General features: G+C 42.8%; 1 protein-coding gene across 1 annotated transcript; it reads left to right on the forward strand.

Annotated features, from left to right (window-relative positions):
• Positions 1–7904: 7904 nt before the first annotated feature.
• REELD1 (reeler domain containing 1) lies at positions 7905–27475 on the forward strand. Its single transcript, XM_033215415.1, is given in 8 exon segments — positions 7905–10375; positions 12120–12338; positions 17535–17732; positions 17735–17756; positions 19612–19775; positions 23394–23706; positions 24214–24277; positions 25094–27475. Coding segments are annotated over 7 exon segments (1578 nt in total). The 5' UTR covers positions 7905–10375; positions 12120–12130; the 3' UTR covers positions 25703–27475.
• The last annotated feature ends 335 nt before the right edge of the window (positions 27476–27810 follow it).

Genomic DNA, 27810 nt, shown 5'->3' on the forward strand with positions numbered 1-27810 from the left:
TAGGACTTCCATAGCTAGAGAGGAGAAGTCAATACCTGGCTTCAGAGCTTCAGAAAGCAGGCTGACTCTCTTGTTTGGGCTAATGTGGCTTATGACTTTAAGTTAAAGTCAATGCTCATTTATCATTTGAAAATCCTGGGCCCTTAAGAATTATATACCAAATCTACCCTGCCTGTGCTCTATAATGGAGCAATAAAGCCTTGATGACAGCACTTTTGTTTAAAGTGTTGTTTACTGAATACCTTAGCTCACCGTTGATACCAACTGCTCAGAAAAAAAAAATTGTATCAAAATATTACTGCTTATTGGCAATGCACTCAGTCATCCAAGAGCTCTGATGAAGATATGCAAGGAGATTAGTGTTTTCATGCCTGCTAACACAACATCCATTCTGTGGCCCGTGGATCAAGGAATAATTTCCACTTTCAAGTCTTATTATTTAAGAAATAGATTTCATAAAGTTATTGCTGCCATAGATAGTGATTCTTTTGATGAATCTGGGCAAAGTAAATTGAAAACCTTCTAGAAAGGATTCACTATTTTAGATACCATTTGCCGGGCGCGGTGGCTCACGCCTGTAATCCCAGCACTTTGGGAGGCCCAGGCGGGCGGATCACAAGGTCAGGAGATCGAGACCATGGTGAAACCCCGTCTCTACTAAAAATACAAAAAAATTAGCCGGGCGCGGTTGCGGGCGCCTGTAGTCCCAGCTACTCAGGAGGCTGAGGCAGGAGAATGGCGTGAACCCGGGAGGTGGAGCTTGCAGTGAGCCGAGATCCGGCCACAGCACTCCAGCCTGGGCGGCAGAGCAAGACTCCGCCTCAAAAAAAAAAAAAAAAAAAATTAAAGATTCATGGGAGGAGGTCAAAATATCAACAGTAACAGGAGTTTGGAAGAATGTGATTCTAACTGTTATGGATGATTTTGAGGGTTCAAGACTTTACTGGAGGAAGTCATTGCAGATGTGGTAGAAATAGCAAAAGAACTAGAATTAGAAGTGGCGTCTAAAGATGTAACAGAATTGCTGCAATCTCATGATAAAACTCTAATGGATGAGGAGTTGCTTCTTATGGATGAACAAAGAAAATGGTTTCATGAGTTGGAATCGGCTTTGAACATTGTTGAAATGATGCCACGGCTTTGGAATATTACATAAAGTTAATTGATAAAGCAGAGGCAGAGTTTGAGAGGATTGACTCCAATTTTGAGAAGTTCTACTGTGGGTAAAATGCTATTAAACAGCATTGCATGCTATAGAGAAATCTTTGGGGAAAGGAAGAGTCCATCAATGTGGCAAATTTTATTGTCTTATTTTAAGAAATTGCTACAACCACTTCAGCTTTCAGCAACCACCACTCTGATCTGTCAGCAGCCATCAGCATCGAGGCAAAACCCTCCAACAGCAAAACCCTCCATCGCTGAAGGCTCAGATGAGCATTAGCATTTTTTGGCAATGAAGTATTTTTATATTAAGGTATGTACATCATTTTTAAAGAAATAATGTTATTATACACTTTAAAGACTGTAGTATAGTATAAACATAACTTTTATATGCACTGGGAAGCCAAAAATATTGTGTCACTCTATTGTGATGTTTGCTTTATTGTGGTGATCTGGACCCAACCAAACCTGCTATACCTCTGAGTTTTGCCTGTATAGATACAGAGAAAGAGATTGGTTATAAGGTATTGGCTCACGTGATCTTGGAAACTGAGAAGTTCCATGATCAGCTTTCTATAAGCCAGAGACCCAGGAAAGCCAGTGGTGTCGTTTGAAGGCCTGAGAGTCCAAGAGTCATCGGTATAGATTCCAGTTTGAGTGCCAAGGCCTGAGAATCAGAATCTCTGAGGGCAGGAGAAGCTCAATGCTCCGGCTCGACAGTCGGAGAATGAATTCAACTGTTCTCAGCCCTTTTGTTCTAAGCAGGTCCTCAGTGGACTGAATGAGGCCCACACACACTGGGGAGGGCAATCTACTCAGCCCATCAACTCAAATACTAATCTCTTCCAAAAACACCCTCACAGACACATGTAGAGATAATGTCTAGCCAGCTATCTGGTTTCTGTTGACACATAAAATTAACTATCACGAGTGGTAAAAGCAGAAAAAATAACTATTGGGTACTCTACTCAATACCTGGGTGATGAAATAATCTGTACAACAAACCCTCATGACACGAGTTTAACTATGTAACCTGCACATGTACCCCTGAACCTAAAGTAAAAATTGAAGAAAAAAGAAAAGCAAAATATACTAAGGACTATCGTATAAGAATTTTGTATAAACTTAAACTATTTCAAGTAGTATTTTCTGCTTACCTATAGATTCTTCCATCAGAGACGTGTGAATTGGGCTTTGTGGGGCAAAGTGCAGGTGCTTTGGTGGGAGGAGTAGAACTTATGCTAATCGTTGCTGCTCCCCTATCTTGTGAGACAGGGAAACCAGTCAACATGGGGTTTAGTGAAAAGATGGTGTTAAAGAAGTTTCATTGGCTTGGCCTATGGCAGACCTTCTGTTAAACTCTTAAGGGATCTATTGCCATGTGGATTTTGTTCACGTTGCTGAAGGGTTTTTATGGGAACAAATTGTTAAGCACTGAAGGGGAATTGGGAAATCTGGTATTTCTACTTCCAGCTTTTCTAGACTGCTTGCTGGATGGTTGGAAACAAATGATTAAATTTCCTGAGGTGCCTCAAACTCATTAAGCTGGGGCCACTCACATACTGGCAGTGTGCTAAGAGGGCTCCTGGGATTCTGTGTCACCAGGCAGTTTGCTCCCAGGAGAACTGGCTCAGATCCTAGCAGTAAGTGCTGGCGTAACGTTTCACAGCTTTGGGGTGCTGCCCGAGAAGTTGACTCTATTGCTGTTTCACAGGAGGTGGTGAAAGAGGCCTGTCGGTTTTAGATGTCTGTTTAGTAAAAGAAAGGACTGTGATGGCAGACTTGCAGCTGGTTTGAGGGAAATGTGGATCCAGCTCTGGAGCTGAGTCTTAGAGCAAAAGAAGGAATTGGTCCTGCAGAAATGGTCCATGAACATGAACCAGAGAAACATTTTTGGAGTTTGGTATTTGCAGGTTCTTTGAAAAAATGTTTCATAATTTAAAAATTTGATGAAGGACTTTCTCATTCAAAGATTTTAGTATTTCCCCATTGCCAAGGGAGAGTGGGGACTAACCAGACAATTAGCTGCTTCTTGCTGCAGAGTGGATAAGAGGTTTGGATTGCCTCTTTAAAGGAGAGTAAACCCTGTTTGTTGTGGCTGCTTCTGTGATGGGTGATCAAAGGGCAGTGTGGATGGTGAGAAAATAAAGGATGACATTTAGATACTCAACCATAATGCTGCATTCTTTACTTTTAAAAAGAGAGAGAAGGAAAAAAAGAAAATACATCCTTACAATTTTTAAATGTTCTTTAATTTGAGAAAACCTGCCATGGATGGAAGGAAGGACAAACATTTGACATTGTTCAATATTGAGGACTCCTGAAGTCCAGTTACCCTGAACTAGCTTTTACCTTCTTGATTTGAAGTAGTGGGTCCCAAAATCAGTTTGCCTGCTTCTGGTAGATTTGCAGGGTTAGGATGTCAGGTCTGCAGAGAAAGAAAGTTTTGGCTAGATTTCTTACTTACTCAGAGTGGCCCTCCAAACCCTGGTCCCTGTCAGAGAAGCAGGAAACCGAAGTCTTGTCTCCCATCCTTAATTAGCTTTTTGTAACCATCCCACATCACTTTTTCTATATGTTTCCATGTTCATGACTATACAAAGGCCATTGTAACAGCTTAGAAGTTAGGGGCACAGGCTCCAGAGCTACTCTGCAGGGGTTTGAAACTTAGCGCCTTCATTCATGGGCAATGTGACTTCAAACAAGTTGCTTTAATCTTTCTGTGCCTTACTTTTCTCATCTGTAAAGTGGAAATGGAATTAGAACATATTTTATAGGATCATTGTGAGGATTGAGTGAGTTCATACATGTTCAATGTTAGCTGTGTGACTGGCACATGGTAAGAGTTCACTACACGGGATCTATTATCCTTGGAAAGGTTGGAAGAAGGATGCATTAAAATAAGTGGAACACATAGAGTTCTGAACAGAGAGATCCATGTACCTTTGTCTTCTTTAGCGTAGGTCTATGCTACATTATTTCACAGATAACTTACAATGTGCATAGTGCTGTGCTATGCATCCAAGCTCGGCAATTTTAAGACAGTTCCTACCCTCCAAGGATTTCGAGCTAGGTCAGTAGGAAAGATGGCATGCTTAAAGCTGATCAGCTGCAATCCAGGGCAGTGTATGGAATCAAGTGCCTACACAAGGATAATGGGTATACATGGTGTAGGATCCTAAAAAGATACTATAAAACATTCATATATGTATAATAGAAGTCCCCAGAGTTATTCAATACCAATCTTTGAGGCTCATTTTTGCATGCAGTCACAAGATATGAATGTTTAGGCTTTGAAAAGGGAAAAAGAGCCTCTTAACTCCAGGTAATGCTTTTTCTGTCCTGCTATAACAATACATGATCATATTTCTCTAATCATTTATCTCATTGTTTTGCAGTTATCTACTGATGCACTACTCTCCTTTATCAGCCCTGGAGGGGTGAAGACTATGTGTTACTCATCTTTATATCCCCTGCCTGGAGCCCATGGCCTGCACTTAGTAGGCATTTAATAAAGGTTGGCTGAAGGAATGAATAATTGCTCAGAGTACATTTCCAGTGTAACTAAAATTGAATGCCACCAACTTCCCTCTTTTGGACATAGCTTATAGTATTTGTCCAGACTCCCTAAATGCCAATTTTTGACCCCTCCTTTGCCTCCATACAAATAGTCTCCAAGTCTTACTTCCATTAGTCTTCAAGTCTTACTTCCATTTACTCTCTCAACATCTCAGTCCCCACTATCCTATGTCAAATGGGCCTCATTTTGTGTCTGGATAATTACAACAAGCGCAGCTAGTGTTCACACCTTTGTTTAAGCTCTCTCTTGCTTTGAATATCCTGTTAGCCATCTCCATCTATCTAAACTCCAACTAACCTCTAAAATCAACCATATTTTCTGGATTCTACTTGAAATATTCTGGTGTCCCAGACTCTGGTAACCTGGCTTTTATCTCTCTTCTGATCATAGCTTGTTTACTGCTATGCATCACTGCTAGAACATCTAGTCCTTACAACATCTTTGTGAGAAATCTAATAGTCTCCCCATTTTGCAGATGGTAAAACTGAGGCTCACCAGCATTAACTTTCCAAGGTCACATAACTAGTTTGCTGTCTGACTTCAGAGCTCTTTCTTCTGTACCTTGCTACCTCACCCCAAGTAAAATGTCAGCTCCTAGGGAGAGGATCCTGCCAATACTTTATCAGCAGATTCTCTTGCAAGTTGCTTTACAAATAGTAAGAATTCAAATGTTATTAATTAGCTTAAAAATCCTGTTTGAATGTACTGTTCTTGAACAGGGATAATGAAGGAGAGGATTATTGGGTGGAATAAAAGCACTAGGCCAGGCACAGTGGCTCTCACCTGTAATGCCAAGAGCCCAGCTGGGAGCCCAGCCAGGAGTTTGAGACTAGCCTAAGCAATGTGGTGAAACTCCGTCTCTACAAAAAATATAGAAATTAGCCAGGAGTGGTGGCATGTGCCTATAGTCCCAGCTACTCAGGAGGCTGAGGCTGGAGGATCACCTGAGCCTGGGAGTTGAGGCTGCAGTGAGATGTGATTGCACCATTGCACTCCAGCCTGGATGACCTTGTCTTAAAAGAAAAAAAAAAAAAAGGCACTCAACTTTTTTTTTTTTTAAATGGCAGAACGTGCACAGTAGCATGGAGGATGACACAAAAGTCAGCAGACCTGCTAAACCTACGTGAATGACCATTGAATCCCCACTTTCATGTAGAGTTTACAGAGAATCATGAGTATTTTTCTCTTACACGGATTATCCCAGCACTCCAGAAATCTTTAGGTATTTTAAAAACATCTATCTAAACATTAAAATGCTCATCACAATGATGATACTGGAATAGCAGATTACTACGTAAAAACACCAGTCAATCTCAGCAGCAAGTCATTACCAAGGTAGGAAAAACGTTTGGATAGGAAAGGCTGTTCATGAGTTACCAGAGCCATGATCTTCATCTCCAAGATCTTTGAAAATGAAGAAAATGTCCACTTGTCTGCTGGAGTGAAGGAGCAGGAAATAGGACTAGAATAGTGAGCTCAACAGATTACTCCTTCATTTGCAAACTTTTCCAAGGCAGACTCTTAAACCAGGAGTGAGTGTGGGATGGCATCAATGCAGGTTATAATTATGTGCTAGACTTTAATGCATGCCATCTCAAGATGTTTTAAGAGTAGCTCATTCTTATGCCTTTATAACTAAAATAAAACCTTAAAAATATGTATCATTTTCTTGCTGGAAGAAATTGAAGAGATGATTTAATTCAAACCTTTTTATTTTATACCTGAGGCAACCCAGAGAAGTTAAGTGATTTACTGAAGGACACAGATTATCTGATTTATAACCATAAAACCCACCCCAAGACTTTCCCTTGGTATGACATTAATATAACTGTTCTACTCAGGGCCAGGGGATGTTAATGTAACAGGTTCAGTCACGTTAATATATCAAGTCCAGCCAAATTGCAAGTGTGAGATGACCTCAAGCAGATTCACGAAAAAAATTTAAAAAAAAAGCAAAAAGCAAACAAAACACAGTATTTTCTTGCTTTCCGGGTGCACACAGCTGGGTCTCCTTCTTGTGGGCCGGGACTGGAGGCCAACTCACTGCTCTCTCGGGCTTTGAGCTTAGCTCATGGTCTTGCTCATAGCCACCCTCTCTCACCGCCTCATATCCGTGGTGGGCAGCAACCCTCTCTGTGGCTCAGCCAGCTTTCTCTTTCCCCAGACAAAACAGGTGTTGAGCCCTTCCTTTGTCTCACACCCCATACTAAGTGCCACCTGCTTATTATTTAATAGCTCATTGAAACTTCACCAGCACTTCGGGATGCAGGTACAGGAACTGCAGTTATCCTCATTTTGTAGAGTATGTTACAAAGCTATTCTATGGCAAAACTGTAGGGAAAAACCTTACCTATCACTGCCTGAATGCTGTGGGAACTTTTGGCAAGTTACAGAAACACTGTGACTCAGTTTCCTTATTAATAAAATGAGATAATAATAGTGCAGACCTCATTGTGTTGCTGTGTCGATGAGGTAATTTGCCAACTAGCTGACTAGAATAGTGTGTGGTACTATGCAAGCACTGTATAAATATGCTGTTATGTTTAATTACCATCCTATCCCCTCAGTGCCTCTTACACATCCTGCACGTGTACAATATGGTCCTCAGGTCAGCCCACACCACAACCTGTGGCTCAACCACCTTCCTTCATATAGATATGGTAGCAGCTTACCACATGTGGCTCCTGAGCACTGGAGATATGTCTAGTCTGAATTGAGACGTGCTGTAAGTGTAAAATACCACTGGATATCAAAGACTCACTGTGAAAAAAGAATGCAAAATATCTCACTAATGATTTTTTATATGCTGATTGCATGTGAAAGGTTTTCAATATATTGAATTGACTAAATTTATTATAAAAGCAAATGTCATTTGTTCCTTTTCATGGTTTTAAAAATAAGGCTAGTCCAGTTTTTTTTTTTGTTTGTTTTAGAGATAGGGTCTCACTCTGTCGCCCAGGCTGGAGTGCAATGGCATAATCTCAGCTCACTGCAACCTCCACCTCCCAGGTTCAAACAATTTTCCTGCCTTAGCCTCCTGACTAGCTAGAACTACAGGCATGTGCCACCATGACTAGCTAATTTTTGTATTTTTTGGTAGAGACGGGATTTCACCATGTTGGCCAGGCTGGTCTTGAACCCCTGACCTCAGGTGATCTGCCCGTCTCAGCCTCCCAAAGTGCTGGGATTATAGGCATGAGCCACTCTGCCTGGCCTAGAAAATTTTAAATTGCTTGTGTGACTTGCATTCTATTTCTGTTGACCAGCACTGGTATAGAGTAGTCTTCTATGTGTTCTCGGTCATATTCCCAGGGAGAGTTTCTGGCTCAGCCCTGAATTGGCAGAGCCCTCCTCTGTGATGAGTACCCACCCTGGTACAATCAGCTTTGTGGGGAGAGTGGCATAAGATGGGCTGCTGGCTCAGCAGAGGCTGTGGGTGTGGTGGGCAGGATAAGGCCATGTCTAAGATAAGGTGTCCTCCTGTTTGCAACAAGAAATATTACATGAGCAAATGGCAGGATTATTTATTGAGCCACATAGGTGCACTCTCTCTACCTTTGCACTCCCCTCCTCATTCTAATTGGTAGTTGGGCCTTTTGAGAATCCCTGTATCCGGGGAGTTTGTGGTTCAGGGCCAAAGCAGAGGTGTTGGAGATTACCCCTCTATCTGTAGTAGGTGGATTATGCCAAGTGACCCAAGGTAAAGGGGTGAGGTTTAAAAAAAAGGAGAAGAGGGACACTTTTGTCTCTTAAGACTGAGACAGGAGCAGAGGGGAGTGGAGAAGAGGTTAGCCACTCTCCTGCTAGGAGCAGAGATCTGTGTCAGGACCCAGTGGAGGGAGTGGGAAGAACCTCAGCAGGGGAAGGCCACAGGGTGCACCTGGGAGGCTGAGCTCTCAGCACCCAGGCCACAGCCTTGCTGAAGACCTGAGCCCCTTTTTTGCATAGAAGCCTTCCAACTAACAGTCTTCAAGTGACCACATGAGCTCTGAAAACTATCATAACAGCAGCCATGGAAGGAACGTACCCTAATTTTCTAGACCTCCCAGAATTTTTCATGACTCAGTGGGAGACTGAGATTTCCTCCATCCTAGTGGGATAGAGGCTTAGAGAAACCAGATTGAATTTGTTTTATTTTGTTCTGGGTGTGGGGAATACTGGAGTCCTAGGCCAAGGAAGCCCAACTTCACTTGGTGTTTATAGGATAGATAGTCTCATCTACACTTGCAACGAAAGGCTTAGCAACCTGGTCCCTAAGCCAGTGCCTTGCCTATTCAGTCACTCATATCTTTGGGCTTTTCTGAGTGGAGACAAGGCCTAACAGTCAGGACATTGCTCTCTCTGCAGCCCCCTACTCCGTATCACCCAGGACTAGCAGTCCTAGTATTCTCTCAGATACCTTGCATTCAAACGGCCACCAAATCCTACCTCCACCTGATCTCCTGAGTCCATTCCTCTTTCTTTATCTTCACTGTTGATGTTGCAAGCTTCTAGCTGATACTGGTGTTGCACTCTGGGGACCACACTTTGAGAACCACTGATCTATAGGCTCTGTGGTATTATCAGATGTCTCAGCAGATTCTTAGATGCATGCAAATGTGAACTCCAGCTTTCAGGCAGTTGATACAGGAGGTGCCTATGCCATGTGTTATATTTTTGTACCAAACGTTGCTCTTGGGCTAACATATCAATTCTACTTCACCAAGAGTAACTTCAGTCCACACTGACTCAAGAAACCAAGAATGCTGAGACACATTTCATTCAAACATTCTCCCCTTGGCAGGGAGATCAAGATGGAGGCATCCGGCTTCTGCCAAGGATGTCAGTGTTAGTCCTATGTAAAACCGGTTCCGGTTCTTTCTTGTTCTTCACACAGGTTTGAACAATGATGCGACTGTAAACCGTGTGTGTATGTGTGTGCGTGTGTGCTAATGCGATTTAGGCTGGATTTGGACACTGAGGGACAGTTCCTGGAGATGCTGAGGATTAGTGGTAACAGCTGTTACTCTCCCCATTAGAGGAAAAACTGAAAGGAGAAGAAAATACTTTTGTGTGAGGGATGGGTTTGCAACTCTGAGGGAGGAAGCCATTCTATCAAGCCTAAAGAAAAGTGTGTTCCTAGGTAAGTGGATGTTTTCTTTTTATTTATTTATTTTTGTAGAGACAGGGTCTCCCTATGATGCACAGGCTGGTTTTGAACTTCTGGCTTCAAGTGATCTTCCTGCCTCACCCTCCCAAAATGCTGGGATTACAGGTGTGATCCACTGTGCTCAGCTCCAAATGGATGTTTTTCAGCATTCAGGTAGACAAGATGCTGGTGGGAAAGAGGACACGGTGAAACCTAAGGCAGGAGGGTGGGAGGTGGGGCTGTGGCTGCAGTCTGCGAGACAAGGCACTCACTCCCCTTCCCTTGTAGGCACCTTTGTCTGATCGGCCTTTGGAAAGTAGACCACTTGCCATCAGCAAGGGCTTGAGGAGCATTTTCATTTCATTTCTTTCTCTTCTTTTCAGAGACAGGGTCTTGCTCTGTGCCCAGGCTGGAGTGTAGTGATGTGATTATAGCTCACTGCAGCCTCAACCTCCTGGATTCAAGTGATCCTCCTGCCTCAGCCTCTTGAGCAACTGGAACTATAGGTGCACACCACCATGTCCAGCATTCGAGGGGCATTTTCTATGTGACCCTTGTGAAAGAAAATGAGAAGGCCCCTGAGCCCCATTGACTGAGAAAATGCTTTTACAGTTCATCTTCATTATCTCCTAATGTGTCTGAGAAGCCGTAGCAATGGTTCCCTGTAGTATGGAGATGTGTGACTTTGGTGCTTCATAGAAAACAAACTTAGAAAAGAAAGGCATTGTCTGAAGGACTCTTAAATCTAAGAAATTTGAGGTATAGATCATATTCCTGTCTTCTTTTAGCTTGTGAATGTAAAAGGTGGTTGTGTGTGAAGAGACAATAGGAGTGGAGGATACTTGATTATTTGGTTTATGAATTATTTCCTTAGTCTATGGTTTTGATAGCTAGTTTCACTACATTTTCAGGATTTAATTTTTACCTTTTAAAACCAGCTGACTACAGGGGAGGGCATTTTTTTTTTTTGTCTTGCATTGCTCCTTAGGTCAAAATATTAGCCAAACTTCTAAAATGCCTGTGTGCAGGACTATAAAAAAAAACAGAAACAACTGGTTTTGTTGTTGTTGTTATTGTTATTTTTGGAGATGGAGTCTTGCTCTGTTGCCCAGACTGGAGTGCAATGGCACGATCTCAGTTCACTGCAACCTCCATCTCCCAGGTTCAAGCAATTCTCCTGCCTCAGCCTCCCGAGTAGCTGTGGCTACAGGCACATGCCACCACACCCAGCTAGTTTTTTGTATTTTAGTAGAGACAGGGTTTCATCTTATTGCCCAGGCTGGTCTTGAACTCCTGTGCTCAGGCAATCCACCCACCTCGGCCTCCCAAAGTGCTAGGATTACAGGTGTGAACCACCACACCCGGCCTAAAACAGCACTGTTAAAAAATGCCTGTGATAATCCTAAATATTTATGTAGGCATCCATCTGCCTTGTTTGCTATCTCTCATTTTATTTTTGTCAACTTCTTTTACATTGCCAAATTTTAATTCTTCCTCTTGATGGGAATTAGAGGTAGTAAACAAAAATAAAATTTACTCTATAAATGCTATTTTATTGAATCATTGTATTCTATTCCTGAGCCAAAATTTTTATGAATATGTTTAAGAAGGTATAGAATAAATTGAGTATTTCTTTCTCTGCTCGTCTTCTTTACTAGGATATAGCTAAAAACAGCCAAAGAAAGGACAAAGAGATATCAAAGCATTGCCAATGTAACAGTCACCTCTAAATAATTGATAGTTGGTAGACGTTTCGTAGCACTTAGCTGGTAATTTTCAGTTGTAACAGAGATAAGATGCTCAGCCAAGCCACCCCATGCCATGCCTCCTGACCATAGTGGTGTATTGGGTGTCTACTTCAGCAATAATGTATCAGAGCTCACACTGCCCTTGGGTACCAGTCAGCTTGTAAGGAGCTCACGCTAGGATACAAATATTGTCTGGTTTTATTTCTTTGACTCAATAATTAAAGCCTCTCTTTTGAACAACAACAACATAAAAGCAGTCTGGTCTTACGAGAAAATTATAAGAATAGAAGTTTTTAAAAAGGTGTTTGGAAATGAAGCACTTCCTTTAGCCTGGCATTTCTTTTTGATCTTGGCCTTGAGCATTAGCAATCCTGGAAGGCTGCACTAAAAGCATCTCAGGTACAGAGGCAATGTGGGGTTCAGGTTAGTCACATCCCAAGAAGACTTTATGTCATTTTCCTCAATAGCATCTGGACTGAAGCTGCTGTTTGTCATGATACAGGAGAGGGCAGGATGAGGATGCGGGCTGCCCTCGTGGGCTGGGCTTGTACCACCCTCTGCCTGGTTTCCTGCTCATCTGCCTTTTCCCATGGTGCCAGCACGGTGGCCTGTGAGGACATGCAGCCCAAGCACATTCAAGCCCAGCCTCAGCACCAGGACACCCATCACGTCACCATCCACACCCGCAGGTCTTCCTATGCACCAGGTGACAAGATTCCAGGTATGTACCGGAGAGGCTTTGAGAGGCTCCGAGGAGCCCCAGAGCCCCCATGGATCTTCCAGTTTGTCTTTGTCCCAGTCAGAAGCTTCCTGGACTAAATTTGACTTAATCCTTTTTTTTTTTTTTTTGTGGTGATGGAGTCTCACTATGTTGCCTAGGCTGGTCTGGAACTCCTGGGCTCAAGTGGTCCTCCCACCTCAGGCTCCCAAGAAAATGGGACTACAGGCACATACCACTGTGCCATGCTAATTTTTTGTATTTTTATTTTTTTAGAGACAGAGTCTTGGTATGTTGCCCAGTCTGGTCTCGAACTCCTGGGCTCAAGTGAACCTCCTGATTCAGCCTCCCAAACTGCTGGGATTGCAGGCACAAGCCACCATGCCGAGCCTGGCTTAATCTTAAGAAGCAATTATCAGCTTAAAAATAAGCATAAAATATTTGTGTCATAAAAGCCACATAACTAAACTCTGCATTGATTGTGATCTGTATAAGAAGGCAGAAATATCATTATTATAGACAATTATTTTATCCTTATAATAAGATATAAACGTATCTTATTATGGACACAAATATAGTTACTCTGAACAACCTTCATGTATCATCTATGTGTGTGACATACACTTTTTTCTCATTATTTAAAACTAAAATTCATCCATCAACAGACACTTTGGTGAGAAGATGGATATTTTAATTTGCTTGACTCTAGTAACCATTTCACTATGTGTAAGTATATCAAAACATCATGTTGTACACTTTAAATATATACAATTTGATATTTTTAAATTAAAATATTAAGGGATGAAAAAATCATTTCCTGCTCTTTTAGTTTAGGTGCCTATAAAAGCAGGGAAAGAACGTAAGCACAGGTGGTTTATGTGAGAGATCATCCCAGGAAACACAGGTGAGGAAGAGGGAAAGGGAGCTGAGCAAGAGGAGACGATAATCAAGGGTGTGCAACTGAGGAGGTTACTGCTGTGGGCACCCGAGGTGCATTCTGGTGGGGACCCTCTGAGAAGCCATGTGAAACACCTCTGAATCATCTCTCAGGAGGATGCAGGGGCAGGGCACTTATCAGTTTTGGGTTGCCCTCCCAGGGGTGTTTCTACTTCCATGCCCACCCCCACTCCCCAAACTCACAGACACTCTTCAGAGTCCATCGCTTACCTTGGACCAAGCTTGGAAGTGGCAGTGAGGGACAACAGGGGAGGAAGCTATAGATGCTTCAGATGCCACTAAGTGTAGGCAGAAAACTGCGCACCCGAGGCGAGCTCCATCAGCAATTTTTGCCCTAAACCCCTCTTGATTTTTACTGATTCTTTTGATGGGAACTAAAGATGACAAACAAAAATGAAATTTACTCTATAAATATTGTTTTATCCATTCGTTTCGTTCTGTTGAGAAGTGTGAAAAAACATGGGTGGATAGTACATGAGCTCAACATCAATATACTTCCCAATATACTGAATTAAGGCTATTGTAACAGAGCTTCCCAAACTTTGTCGCATCATGACACAGAAAGCGAGTCTGTGTATATAGCACACCGGGGCAAATGCAAGAGGCTCCCCAAGGAAGGCCACTTCTTTGGGGTCTCCAACCACCCTAGTATGCATCCAGCCCCTCCCAGCATGAAGGGATTGGTATGTCAGTATCCTAGTGTTCTGTGGCTAGGGGAATAACAATGGTAAGAATCAAAACTATGTCAGCCAGGTTTGGTGGCTCACGCCTGTAATCCCAGCACTTTGGAAGGCCAAGGTGGGTGGATCACTTGAGCTCAGGAGTTTGAGACCAGCCTGGGCAACAAGGCAAAACCCCATCTCTACAAAAAAAAAAAACCAACAAAAAACAGAAATTAGCCGGGCATGGTGGCTTGCACCCTGTGGTCCCAACTATGCTAGAGGCTGAGGTGGGAGGATTGCTTGAGCCTGGGAGGCAGAGGTTGCAGTGAACTGAGATAGCACCACTGTACTCCAGCCTGGGTGACAGTGACAAAGTGAGACTCTGTCTCAAAAACAAACAAAACCCAAAACCAAAAAACCACTATGTCAGGGAGAAAAATCTGCAGAAATAACTACAAATATTGTGATCCCTAAATTCTGAAGGTATCCTGAGGGAAACATAATTGGATTGTAACTGGAACCAAGACAGCATATGTAATAAATAACTTGAGGGAGTGCCTCATGGATTCAATGAGAGTCAGCTATTACTCACTTATGTTGGAAGTATACTGTTTTCTTACCGGGATCTGTGAGCTCCTTGAAGGTAAGGGCCATGATATCCTGCTCATAGATATATACTCAACACCTAGCATAGTGCCTAGTGTTCAATAGTTCTAAGTATTTGTTCAAATGTTGTTAATAAAAATTCAAATGTGTGGAAAATAAAAAAATCCTAGACACCAAGCTGCATTTAGTCAATTTGTAAAGGTCTGACCCTGGTTTTAGCCACTCATTCCCTTGAACATGAGTGGCTAATTTAAAAAAAATTTTTTTAATAGCTTAAAGATATTACATGCTTTAAAAATGTTAGAATAGTATCAAAAGGTAGAAAATTAAAAGTACTTTTCCTTCTCTTGCTCTGAACACTCAATTTGATTCTCCAGAGGTAACTCTTGTTAAGTTTCTTGCACCTCTTTTCAGAAGTTTTCCATGCATATAAGCATATGTGAGTGAGATCTCAAATTAATATAATCTTAAGCAGACACAAATTAAATGTCTGTGTAATGTTTATATTTTTTTTACCTGACAATCAGATTGATATATTTTATTGAATACAGAGCTTGGGTTTTGTTTTTTTTTTTTTTTGAGACAGAGTCTCGCTCTGTCGCCCAGGCTAGAGTGCAGTGGCGTGATCTCAGCTCACTGCAAGCTCCGCCTCCCAGATTCACGCCATTCTCCTGCCTCAGCCTCCCCAGTAGCTGACACTACAGGTGCCCGCCACCACACCTGGCTAATTTTTTTTTTTGTATTTTTTAGTAGAGATGGGATTTCAATGTGATAGTCAGGGTGGTCTCGATCTCCTGACCTTGTGATCCACCTGCCTCGGCCTCCCAAAGTGCTGGGATTACAGGCATGAGCTACCGCGCCCAGCCACAGAGCTTGCTTTTAATGATTTCATGACAGTCCATTGTCTAGAAGTCACATGATTGATTTAACCAGTTTCTTATTTATGGGAATTTACTTAAAAAATTTTTTTTCATAAACAGTTTTGATGGACATCTTTATTCATATGTCTTTGCTCATCATATGCATCGGGATTGTTTTAGCTGCAAGTATCAGAAAAAATGATTAACAGAAACTTGACGAGTAAAAACATTTAATTTTCTCTCTTAAGTCTGGAGGCACAGTTTCTGTATTGGGTGAAGCCACTCAATACATCATCGAGATCCTAAGAGTTTTCCATTTTTCTGCTGTCATCAGCGAGTTGGGTTTTCATTCCTTTGACGTCACACAGTTTCAGGATGAGTGCCGTGGTTTTAGGCCTCACACTGGGATGACAGCTGGAATAAAGGCCTTACGTGAAAAGATTGATCCTTAGACATTAGCTGTTCTCTCAGCAGATTTGGCCTCATTGGCCAGAATTCTGTCTGGTGAAGGGGAACTGAATCACCAACACTGGTTTCAGTCTAATCACGGTTCATCCCCTGGAGAAAAGGAGAAGCCTAACTTCCCTGAAGACAGGTGGTCTCCACTTGCCACATGAATGTAGCATCTGGGTTCTGTTAGCAGAACCATCTGTTCTGCTAGCAGGGAATAAGCAGACAATCGCTGTTGAGTATTGGACATCAGTGTTTGCCATATTTATTTGTTCAAGTTTGTCAGTGGGGAAAATTCTTAGCTGCAAAATTTCTAGATCAAAGAGTAATGATTTTTGGAGGGCATTTCTTTTATTGTGTTTATATACATGTATCATAAACTTTACCATTATAGCTGTATACAGCTCAGTGGCATCAAGTGCATTCACAATGTTGTACAGCCATCATCACTATCCATTTCCAGAACTTTTCCATCATCCCAGATGGACACTCTGTACTGGCCATCCTTCCCTGTGCCCAGCCCCAGCCAACTTTAAATCTTCTTTCTGTCTCTGTCAATCCGACTGCTCTGGGTGCCTCACAGAAGCGGAATCATGCAATATTTGTCATCTTTGGTCTGGCTTATTTTACTATGTTTTCAGGGCTAACTGATAAGGTAGCAGGTATCAGAGGGGTAATTGCATTTTAAATGTGGAAGATGTTGTCAGATTACACCACAAAAAGTTGGATGGTTTATAGTCCCAGCACTAGTGAATGAATGCCCTAGTTTTTCCATAGTCTTATCAAGACTGTTTACGACCACACATTTTAACATTTGCTAATATGAAAGGTGTAAAATAGTATCTCATTTATAATTGCTTTAAAAACATTACTGAGCAGCTAGGTGTGGTGGCTCACGCCTGTAATCCCAGCACTTTGAGAGGCTGGGGAGGGCAGATCACGAGGTCAAGAGATTGAGACCATCCTGGCCAACATGATGAAACCTCCGTCTCTACTAAAAATACAAAAATTATCTGGGCGTGGTGGCGCGTGCCTGTACTCCCAGCTACTCTAGAGGCTGAGGCAGGAGAATCGCTTGAACCTGGGAGGCAGAGGTTGTAGTGAGCTGGGATCGCGCCACTGCACTGCAGCCTGGCGACAGAACGAGACTCTGTCTCAAAAAAAAAAAAAAAAAATTATTACTAAGCTTGTTTTATTTTCTGTTTGTATCCTTTCATTATTTTGAGGGAGTCATCTTTTTATGGATTCACCATGACTCTGATTATTTGTCTGCTTTATGTCTTACAAATACTTTTCTTTGGAAAATAGTTTTTTTAATCATCTGTCCTAAGTTCACCTAAACTCATATTTTAAAAATATATAACACACTTTACTCATCTTTTCCTTTATGGCAGCTGGGTTTTGCTCAGAGAGGTATTTCTAAATCCAGTATTTATAAAAAGAAAAAAATGTTTCTAGTTATATTTTATTTCATTTTCGCATACCTTTGATCCAAATGGAATTTATTTTGGTGTGAAATAGGACTTCAACTTTTCCCCGCCCCCAATGAATTGTTCGCTTTCTAGGGGTTGATCTTAAACTTTTAGTTTTGAAAAAACCTGCATAAAATCACCAAATGGAACTAAGTCACACATGTTCATGTTGAATGGGTGTTTTTGTTGCAGTGACGGTGAGAAGCAGTCGTGATTTCATGGGATTTCTCCTTCAGGCTCGAAGAGTGTCTGATCATCAAATAGCTGGGACTTTTGTTTTCATTCCTCCTCATTCCAAACTGATGACTTGTTTTCAAGAGGCTGATGCAGTCACCCATTCTGACAAGTCCCTGAAGAGAAACCTGTCGTTCCTGTGGAAGGCCCCTGCCCAGCTGTGGGGGACATTAAGTTCCTGTAAGAGAGTGAAGTGCTGTTTCTTAGAAACTGAGCCTTTTACTTTGAAGAGAGGGGAGCTTCTCTTTGCCCTGCCTTCATATTCCCTCTCCCCCTCCTTATGTGGCCACCTTAGAGCAAGGACAGGGTCACGGATGCTGCCTAAACTGGAGAGCCTATGCAGAGGGGAACTAAATAAAATGTTGCCCCCAAACTCATCCCTTCAGCACTATCCATATTATCTCCCTACCTCCCCAGGCACAGGTAAATCTTGGCCAACCTCTCCAGGAATTTCTGAACAGAGGACAGAAGGGCTGGCGGTGGGAAGGCAGGAGAGAGCCAAGAAAGAGACAGGCAGATGGACAAATGGACACATCCCTGGGCCCAGGAAAAGCCTCTTGAGGCTCTGTGCCTTGGCTTGTTGTCTATAAATGGGCATAACCACAGCACCTCCCTCAGAGGGTTGTGTATGGATGAGAGAGCCTATGTTTGCTCAGAACAGTTCCTGGCAGCAGTAAGCACTTTAAAAGCATCATTACTACTCAAGATGCGGTACTTGTTTTGTCATTCTTTTCAGACACTTGCATTTACCAAGAAAGATAATTTTTTTCTTTTAGGAAAAGGTGTGTGTTTCTGTTTCTTTTCCCTACACCCTCCTAAATATGAAGGAGATTGCGTCTGCAGGTGGAGGTCATCCAGGGCATGTGCTTACCTCCAGGACGCCCCTCTGCTCTGGGGAGCAGTGGGAGAGGAGGTTGGTGGCCCCAGCCTGTGGTGTCCCTTCTCCTCCACTTCCTGGTGGCACAGGGCAGCAGACAGGACAGTAAGAAGGCAAACACGTGCCTTAGGATTTTTCTTCTTTGGAAGGCCCAGGGCCCGCTTACCCATGGGTGTGCCCAGCTTCTGCCCTTGGCTTTGGTTCTTATGTAGTACAGAGGGTGTCTGACACTTGAAGTCCTTAAACCTGTAGTCACCTTTCTTTCTCAAAGCACCTCCATTCCTATTTTTGGATTTACCATCATAGCTGCTGCGTGCCGCATAGCAAGTAGTGTAGAAGCTATGATCTCCATTTGACAGAAAAAAACGAGCTAAGTCACTTGATGAGATGCCTGTCCTAAGTCGCCCTGTGATCTCCCACCTCTGGGAACCCTCGCGCACGATAACGTCCGCCAAGTCTGGAAACCGCATGTTGGGGGCCTGAACTATGACTCTCACTGAGTCTCGAGCCTCTGGGTGACCTCGGCCAAATTAATCGCCTTGTTATGACTGCCTCCTGAATACTTAAAGTGGGAAAAATAATGCTTGCCAGTAATCCTCCTTTACTGAAATATTTGGAAGAACAAATGGCATAATGTTTGTGAAACTGATTTTTTACTGAAGGATTATTTTTCAAAAAATTGTTTAGAATATTAAGGATTTGTCTCTAATTTCCAATAGAATCTACAATGACAATAGACATGTATAATTATACAACAGAATTATGAGATCTTCAAATCATGATGTAATAACAGTATATCAGGAATGGCTAATAATAACATTGACAATAAAACCTTTTATTGGAGTCTAAAGAGTTTAAGGAGAAACTTTTTAGTTAAAATGAGATTTTTAGTGACTGTATTTATTCAAGAGGACCATTGATTTGTTCATATCCTCTCCTATTCTAATTATTTGCAACTGTGGGGTTTTTGTTTTTAAAAAGAATGAAGTCACTCTTCATTCTTGAAGTAATAACATGATCTCTCTCTCATTCTTCTATTTATTTAGTTTTGTTCTTGTTTATCTGTTAGTGTGTTCTCTCTTTTCTATGAGGCTGGCCTGAGTTATTATTTAAAGGAAACTAAATCCGTGAACTACTCTGCTCTTTCTCTTTCCACAGTTTATCAGTAGTCCAGTCATATTTCGTTTACTGGGCAAGGATTGAATCATCTGTTGTGTCTCAACAGACACATAGCAGCGCCCATTCTGACGACCGCATGGAGCCCAGATTACTGATGCCAACCCTTCACCAGAGGCTGGGCGATGTTGAAAGAGCTGCCCCAGGTACAGCTTGCCATTGTATTTGCCAGGCTGGTTGTCATCATTATTTTTACAGTTATCTATTTTCACTTAAAAGTTACTACTGCCAGTTTCCTGTCCCTGCAAAACAAGTAATAAACACCTGCTGTGGCCAACTGCAGCAGTTCCTGGGGATGTGATAACGCAGCAGTGAGAGGGAGGGAACACTTGCCGTTGCTTTGTTTGTTGCAGCAAACACACTTTGGCTCAACCTAACACATTAAGTCAGGCCCCGGGGTGGACAGTGAGAGCTGTGCTGCAATACCAAAAAACAGCATACACCTCTTCCCCAACATTTACTAGTCCTCACAATATTTCCGCTGTTTTCCTTAGTCCCCTGAAGCTACACAGGGAGCACAAAAAAGAAATGAGCTTTTCTTCGTCTTTTCTCATAAAAACGCATCCAGTTTTTATTGTTAACTTTTCACAGTAGGTAGATGGCTCTTTGCAACCTGGGTTGGAGAACAGAATCAGGAATCACTGTTTCAATGGGAAGGGATTTTTCCTTGCTCACTACATGGCTTTATATTCCATTAGTCCATGAACTCCTGAAAAAAGAAAAGAAAAAAACAAAACAAAGGAAAACCTCTAGTCAGCTAGAGGATGTTTGACCTACCTGAAAATCCCTGGTGGTATGGAACTCCTTTTTATTGCTTATTTCTAGTTAAGTTCTATGAACACAAGCACTCGTAAAAGCACCCAGGCACATGCATGCCAGACTCTACCCTTAATCCATTCGTTCTCCTCTTCCTTTATTCTTTCCTTTATTCTTTGCTAATATGTTAAGGCCAGAATCCAGTCAGAATCCCTGCCTCTTCTCAGTTGAGCAGACCCAGGTACAGAGACAGTGGGGACCACCCTCCATACTCTGTCTTTGTCCCCAAACCTTTGTCTTCTTCCATTACCCAGCACAGCTCCTCCAACCTTTCCACCAAGACACTCCTAAAAGCAGAGTAAAGATCTCAGAGCCTGAGAGTGTGGCCTGGAGAAGACCCTGCACCCCTGACATGTGTTTGAAATCTCATGTTTTATTTTATGAATGATGCAAATGTCATGTTTTAATCCCAAGTATAACCACGTTTGTTTGAACATGAATATGAATAAAACTGAAGTTTCAGGAAGAAGTGTCATGTGGAGCCTTGGGCCTTTCTATGCCTGACTCTGCTGGAAACCTTGCCTGCTAGGGGCCACAGCTTCCAGCCCAAGTTTACAGGGTAACCTCCTCATTACATTGCCCACATTCCTTTCCTTCTGGCCCCAGCCTGTCTTCCCCATTCATTCCAGTACCCAAACCCTAGTGATTCCCAAAGGAAAAAGAAATGTGTATGTATGCATGTGTGTGCATGTGTGTATGTATGTGTGTGTGCGTGTGTGTGTGTGTGTATTCATGTGTGTGTGTGTATGTATCCTGGGAAGTTTATCTTTGTACAGTTAAGAAATCTATTTACCTTATTTCATCTAATAAAGTTAAATAGATTTCTTAACTGTACAAAGGATTCAGTAGGCAAGTATAAATTATAAATTTTCAAAATTGGGAAAGTAGTATATTGTGTATCTGAAACTTATCTCCCAATAGACCAAGACACTTTGGGTCCTCCTCCACCCCATTAGGTATGGTCTACTTTTATATTTCAGTCCCTTCCCTTCTGATACTTCCTCAAACTGGACTGTTCCACATGACAGTTCTCTGCATCTTTCAAGGTACAGTTCAAATTATCTCCTTTGTGAAACTTTTCCTGATATTTCTTGGTAGGCAAGTGTCTTAGTCTATTCCAGCTGCTATAATAAAACATCCTAGACTGAATAATTTATAAACAATAGAAACGTATTGCCTACATTCTGGAGGTTGGGAAGTCCAAGATGAAGGCACCAACAGATTAAGTGTCTGGTGAGGGAGGGATGATCTGTGCCTCAACAATGGCACGTTCTTGCTGTGTCTTCACATGGTGGAAGGGGTGAACAAGCTCCCTCAGTCCCCTTTTATAAGGCTACTAATGCCATTCATGAGGGCTCTACCCTCATGACTTAAGCACCTGCTAAAAACCCCACCTCTTTACACTATTGCATTGGGGGTTTGATTTCAACATGTGAATTTTGAGGGGGACACATTAAGACCATAGTGACAAGTATAATTGCTTCCTTAGCTCTGGTATTAATTGATTAATTAATTGATTAATTAATTTTGAGACACAGTCTCTCTCTCTTACCCAGGCTGGAGTGCAGTGGTGCAGTCTCAGCTCACTGCAACCTCCACCTCTTGGGTTCAAACGATTCTCCTGCCTCAGCCTCCCAAGTAGCTTGTAATTACAGGCATGCACCACTGTATCCTGCTAACTTTGGTAGTTTTAGTAGAGAGACACAGTTTCTCCATGTTGACCAGGCTGGTCTTGAACTCCTGACCTTAGGTGATCGACTTGCCATGGCCTGCCAAAGTGCTGGGATTACAGGCGTGAGCGTCCGGCCTCTTATATTAATTTAGGTAGTTTGACATGTAAGGGTGTCTCTTCCCAGTTTTGAGTTCAGGGATACCAATTACAAGTCTGCATTGTGTTTGCATCTCCAACAACTCTAGCAATGCCCAGCACGCAGTGGGTCTGCAGGAAATATCCAAATGCTCTTAGAGTTCAAGAAGGAATTTGAAACTATCAGTTTGCCATGTTTTGTATGTCTGGGCTAGGCTGCTTTGTTCTTCACTTCAACGTTTTTGAGTGTTAAAAACATTGGAGCAAAGGGGTACCTCCTTCACCCCCATGAAAGAACGTGGAGCCCTTGCCAGAGAAACTTCTGCCAACACTGTTTTGGTCAATGCTATCATGTCATCCTCATCATCATTGTGGTAAACCCTCTGTGCATGTTGCCTGTGCCTGTGTGCCAGGCACCTGCTTCACGTTTCCCCATCAATGAGTTCATGTCAACCCCTCAGCAATTCTATGCTGGCCTCATTTTGCAAATGAAGAAATTAATGCTCTGGGAGGACTTCCCCAAAGCCAGGAATTAGTGGAGGACTGAACCCAGACAAGGGTCTGACTCTACAACCTGCACTTGCTTGCTTGCTGCTCCGTGTGAAACTCTTTCTCATGCTCTGGGCTGTCAGGTTAGCCAGTCACAAATGGGAAATGAGATGGTGGAGGGCAGTGGAGGGCAGTGATCTCGTCTCTGCTCATAGCAGATGTTGAAGTTATTATCACCAGGGAAAGAAACTTTGAGTGTTAATAATAGAGCAAGAAAGATCTAGGGCTTTGAAAAGTCTGATTTGTGGGATTCCGCTCTTTTTTCTAGCTAGAAGCAGTTTTTGGCAGAGGTGAAATAAATACAGTGGTCACAGTGCGTTCTGCGTTCCCTGAATGGTGGCTGTTAAGAAGGTACAAGCCCAGACAGGCCAGGGACTCACTCTAAAAAGATATAAGCCCTTGCGTGGTCAGGGGCTTGTGTGATCAGGCAGGTCATCTGTATGCTGACACTTTTAAGTGCCTTACACTTAATGGTCTCTCCTTGAGGAACATTAGAATCACTGCTGTTTACCCCCGATCATAGCTGTTTGTACCAATCGATACGGGGAAAATGCTCTCACTCTCTCTGCACTGTCTTTGGACCTCTGCTTAGCTCCCAGGGCCCCCATCACTCTTCCACAGAAGCACACACATGTCTTTGCTGTTACCCTTCCTGGAGCTGCAGAGGAGGACAACCTAGATCCTGTTCCTGCCAGTATTTGGGTGACAAAGTTTCCTGGGGATGCAGAGACTCTGTCCCAACCATCTTCACACACAGCCACTGAAGGCAGCATCGACCAGCAACCCAGCATGGACAGCAATCCGACTCTAGAGCCGTCCCTGGAGGTCCACAGGCTGGAGAGGCTCGTGGCCCTCAAGAGAGTCTCCTCAGAGAGCTTTGCTTCCAGACTTAGCGTCCATCACAGGTAAGGGTGATGGGTGGGCCATTCAGGACAGGTGATGGGACTAGGCTGAACACTGGAGTGCATCATTTGGAGTCTGACAAAGAAGATCTCAGCCATATTTATTCTTAAGTGTGTGTAAAACCCAGGATGTAGCAGGGCCACTGGTCTGAAGGACTGGGTATGATAATTACCCAGGGAAATTATTCTCTTGGATGGGGTGAGATCTCTGAGATGCTGTTATAAATAAAACAAAACTTTAAAAGTGACTTTTTATATTTTAAATATATTTATAATAACAATATGGAAATGTATATTTTATATAAAATAATAAGCGATAGCATTTGGTGAGTTCTTTGCCGCCATTCTCACTCATCTCTCCCCTTCCTCTTCTCTGTGGTTCCCAACTCCAAACTCAGAAGTTTTTCAAGTGGATCTGTTGCCATCTGCATACACAACAATGGTAGGAAACATTGCTTTTTGGTCCAAAACTTAATGACCTGTTTTCAGCCCTTCCATTCTTCCCTTTAGAACTCAGGATGATCCCAGCTTTGATTCACTGGAAACTTGCCTGTCCTCAGTTGGGGGTGAACAGGTAAGAACCTAAACTGTGAAGAGGGCTTGCGACTGATGTTTTGATCCTAGACTGGCCAGTTTCAGGCTGGGAAATCAGAGCTATTAGACTGGTAGCTAAAGTCAGAGAGAAGAAGGCAAAGTATAATATACACACAGTGTCTTTCTACTAATCAATACCTTTCCATTATATGCAGTGTCTCTGAAGTGATCGGCAATTGTAGAAATTGATGTTTTCATGATTTGTCTTCTCACTTAGCCATAGTTAATAATTACTCTCTTCTCTCCTCCTCCATCCCTCCTTCATAACATTGACCTCAGAGCGCCATGTATGGTCCCAGAAGTTAGATCAATGGGCAATATAAAATATAAATGCCCACAGATTTACTATTCCTTTGAAGTCTTAGAAGGAACACAAAATAAAACATGGTGTAATATTCTTACTTACATTTATCAGAACCTACAGTGAGGTTAAATGGTCCCTCTTGCATGGGTCCTATCATAAAAAGACACACTAGAAGCTTTCAGCCATAGAAGATGATGCAATCACCCATTGATATTTTGGTTTGGAAGCCTCTTAAAGGATCCTTAGCTTGTTCTTGTAACTGGCTTCCTTGTTCTCTGTGGGGTTTCCATTAGCCACCCCATCCCCATCAATAACAAGTGCATTTGTATCTAGTTGGGCATTTTACTTTGAGCTCCTTTAGTAGCAAAAAAGAGATTGGGTTTTCAGCTGCCGCCTGGGAGTCTTTAAGGAACCCCAGTTAGTTACAAAGTTCAGTGGCAGCTTAGGAGGAAGACCAGTACCTTTGACTCTTTTTTCCCTTTGTTTTTCTAGGAGAAGATGAAGGCCTCTAACAGGACCGTGACACAGCCTCCTCGGTACACCGTCCAACTTACCCGTCCCGGGCGCCTCTGGTCCTCTGAAACTTTCACAGGGAATGGGGTGGGGGCAAGCAACCCAACCCCTGTCCTCCAGACCTCTGGCACTTCTGGGCTACCTGCTACTGGTGACCAGTCAGAGGCATCCAGGGCCTCTGCCAGCTTCTTACCTCAGTCAAAGCACGAGGAGCTCAGAGCAGGGAAGGGAGATGGAGAGGATGGAGTGGGATACCCTCAGCAGACCAACTCACGGCCTGACGCCGGGCAAGAGGGGGCCCAGGCCCCTCTGGGGATCCAGCTCAGAACTCCCCAGCTGGGAGTTCTGCTTTGCCTGTCAGCCATCCTGGGCATGGCCCTGGCTGCTGGCCTTCGCTACCTGCACACCCAGTATTGCCACCAGCGGACAGAAGCGTCCTTCAGCGAGCCCGCTTCAGATGCTGTTGCCAGGAGCGACAGTGGTGAGACTGTGCACATCAGGAAGATTGGGGAGAATAGTTTTGTTTTGGTTCAAGCAGACTACAACTGGATCACTCCTTCTGTGGGTAGCAAGAAAACAGTCCTCTGAGAAGACCATCACCCCAGACCTCTCAGTGGCCCTCCTTGGGCCCTGGAGAGTGTCCCAGACAGAGCAGACCTAATGAGAATACCTGATGAAGACAGGGACTCATTGTGCCTCTGTCAATGTGCAATTCATGGAGGAAGCCGGGGGAGGACAGTTTCATCAACAGAGGGAGTTATTTCTGAGCTTTGTTGTCTTAACATCTGTAATTGAGCTTCCTTTTTTTTTTTTTTTTTTGCAATTAGACGTTCTGTTTGAAGACTTAAACTCAACACAATGAATATTGTATAACCTGCTCATTAACTAGACCCCTGTGGCCGCTAAGCTTCCTCTGTTGCCTTAAGGAAGCCATAGAAATAGAAATGCTGTCCCTCCTTAGTGTCTCAGCCTCATCTCTTCTAATTCTTTGGGAAAAAAAAGTAATGTTGGGTTGTGTCTCCTGCAAGAAAAAGAACTGCAGCTCTCACTTTGCCTTCCTAAACCACCCCCAAATAAGTTTTCTTTTCAAAACTAGAATTCAACAACTTGCTAGAGTTCTGATTGGGATGGCTAGGTGAATGCAAGGGTGTTTGGTCTTCTGGGCAACTCAGCAGCCTGGCAAATCGCTATGGAAATTGATCCAAAGTCAGGAAAGTTTTTGAGAGCTTGATTGAACACATCTTTAGGAAAGCATATACATGCAACACAAGGCCATAAACATCAGAGTGGGGTAAGCAAGCCTCTTCATCAGGTGTAAATGGATCTGAGACCTCCCATCCATTTACACTTGATGGAAAGATTCGTGTATTCCAGCAGCTAGCAGACGTATTGCCTTTTGCCAGAGGTCAGGCTGAAAAACGTTATTATACCAGCACAGTTTGAAGAACAGTCTTTACTTGTCTTTTCAGGGAATATCAGGCAGAAAGCTTCATGGACGAAGGTCATCTATCTGATCTCATAACCTTATGAAGATTGCTTTGATTTAACAGTGGCTCCATAGATACTATCTGAGGTCAAAACAACAGATCTGAATGTAACTCTTAAATATGCTCACCTAATGTAGCACATTGGAATTAGCTGCCTTTTCAGAGTGAAAACTATTATAGAGTCACCATTCATTTTAATGCAGAAACAAAAATCACTACAAATTCAGAAAGGATATTTGTTTATTGAACACCTAATTCATACAGGAACTGTGCTAAGAAGTTTGCGTATGTCTTCACTTTTAACCCTCACAAAAATTTAATGAGGAATAAGTGCAGTAACTTTCCAAGGAGAATGAAGCTTTCCTTACATCTCAATTTAACAATTTTTTAAAATTGGGTGTTCAGGAAAGAGACAGCTCCTGCTTTTTCCATACCTCCCTTTAGCTCATTGGTCATCAATTCCAAGACTGTCTCCTCCTAGATTCTGGGCTAGATAGCTCTGTTCCCTGGCTTCAGTCATTAGATGCATGGAGACCTAGGTAATTTGTGCATTCACAAATGAAAGTGTTCTAGGAATGCTGTGGAAAGAAAGAAATGTACTGTACTCTAATAAGGCCACAGATATCCCTTCTGCATGCCTAGGGATGCCCTCTAAAAGATGTCCTCCCCGAGAAGCAAACAAGGGACCCCATTAGTGGAGAGCTCTCATCTGGCCACATCACATCAGAGCCAGATTCATCATGTATGCAACATTTTTTAGATCTTTTCTGTCTAAAAGAGAATTTTTCCTGTGTAAACAGACTGTTTTGCTTATCTGTTGATGTGAACAGATTACCTCCAAGCTTAGTAGTTGAAAGTAAAATCACCACCACCATCATTTATCATCTTTCACGATTCTGGGGTTGCCTGGGCTCAGTTGGTCAGTTTTTCTGCTTTTGATGTTATTGAATGGGATGGGACAGCCTAGTTGACTCCCTCACATGGCTTGCAGTTGGTGCTGGCTGCCAGCTAAGGGCCCAAATGGGGCTGCTGAAGAATGTGGGAAGCAATATGGTTCTGTTCTTTGTGTCTTCTTATGCCATATGGTGGCTGAGTTCCAAGAGGAAGTGTGCCAAGCACACAAAACCAAAGACTGCATGTCTCTTAAGACCTAACCTTGGAAGTGGTCATAGTGAGTCACACCAACTCTCATTCTTCAAAAGGAAGGGC

Source organism: Trachypithecus francoisi, unplaced genomic scaffold, assembly GCF_009764315.1.
Source record: "Trachypithecus francoisi isolate TF-2019V2 unplaced genomic scaffold, Tfra_2.0 Lachesis_group1, whole genome shotgun sequence".
Lineage (NCBI taxonomy): Eukaryota > Metazoa > Chordata > Mammalia > Primates > Cercopithecidae > Trachypithecus > Trachypithecus francoisi.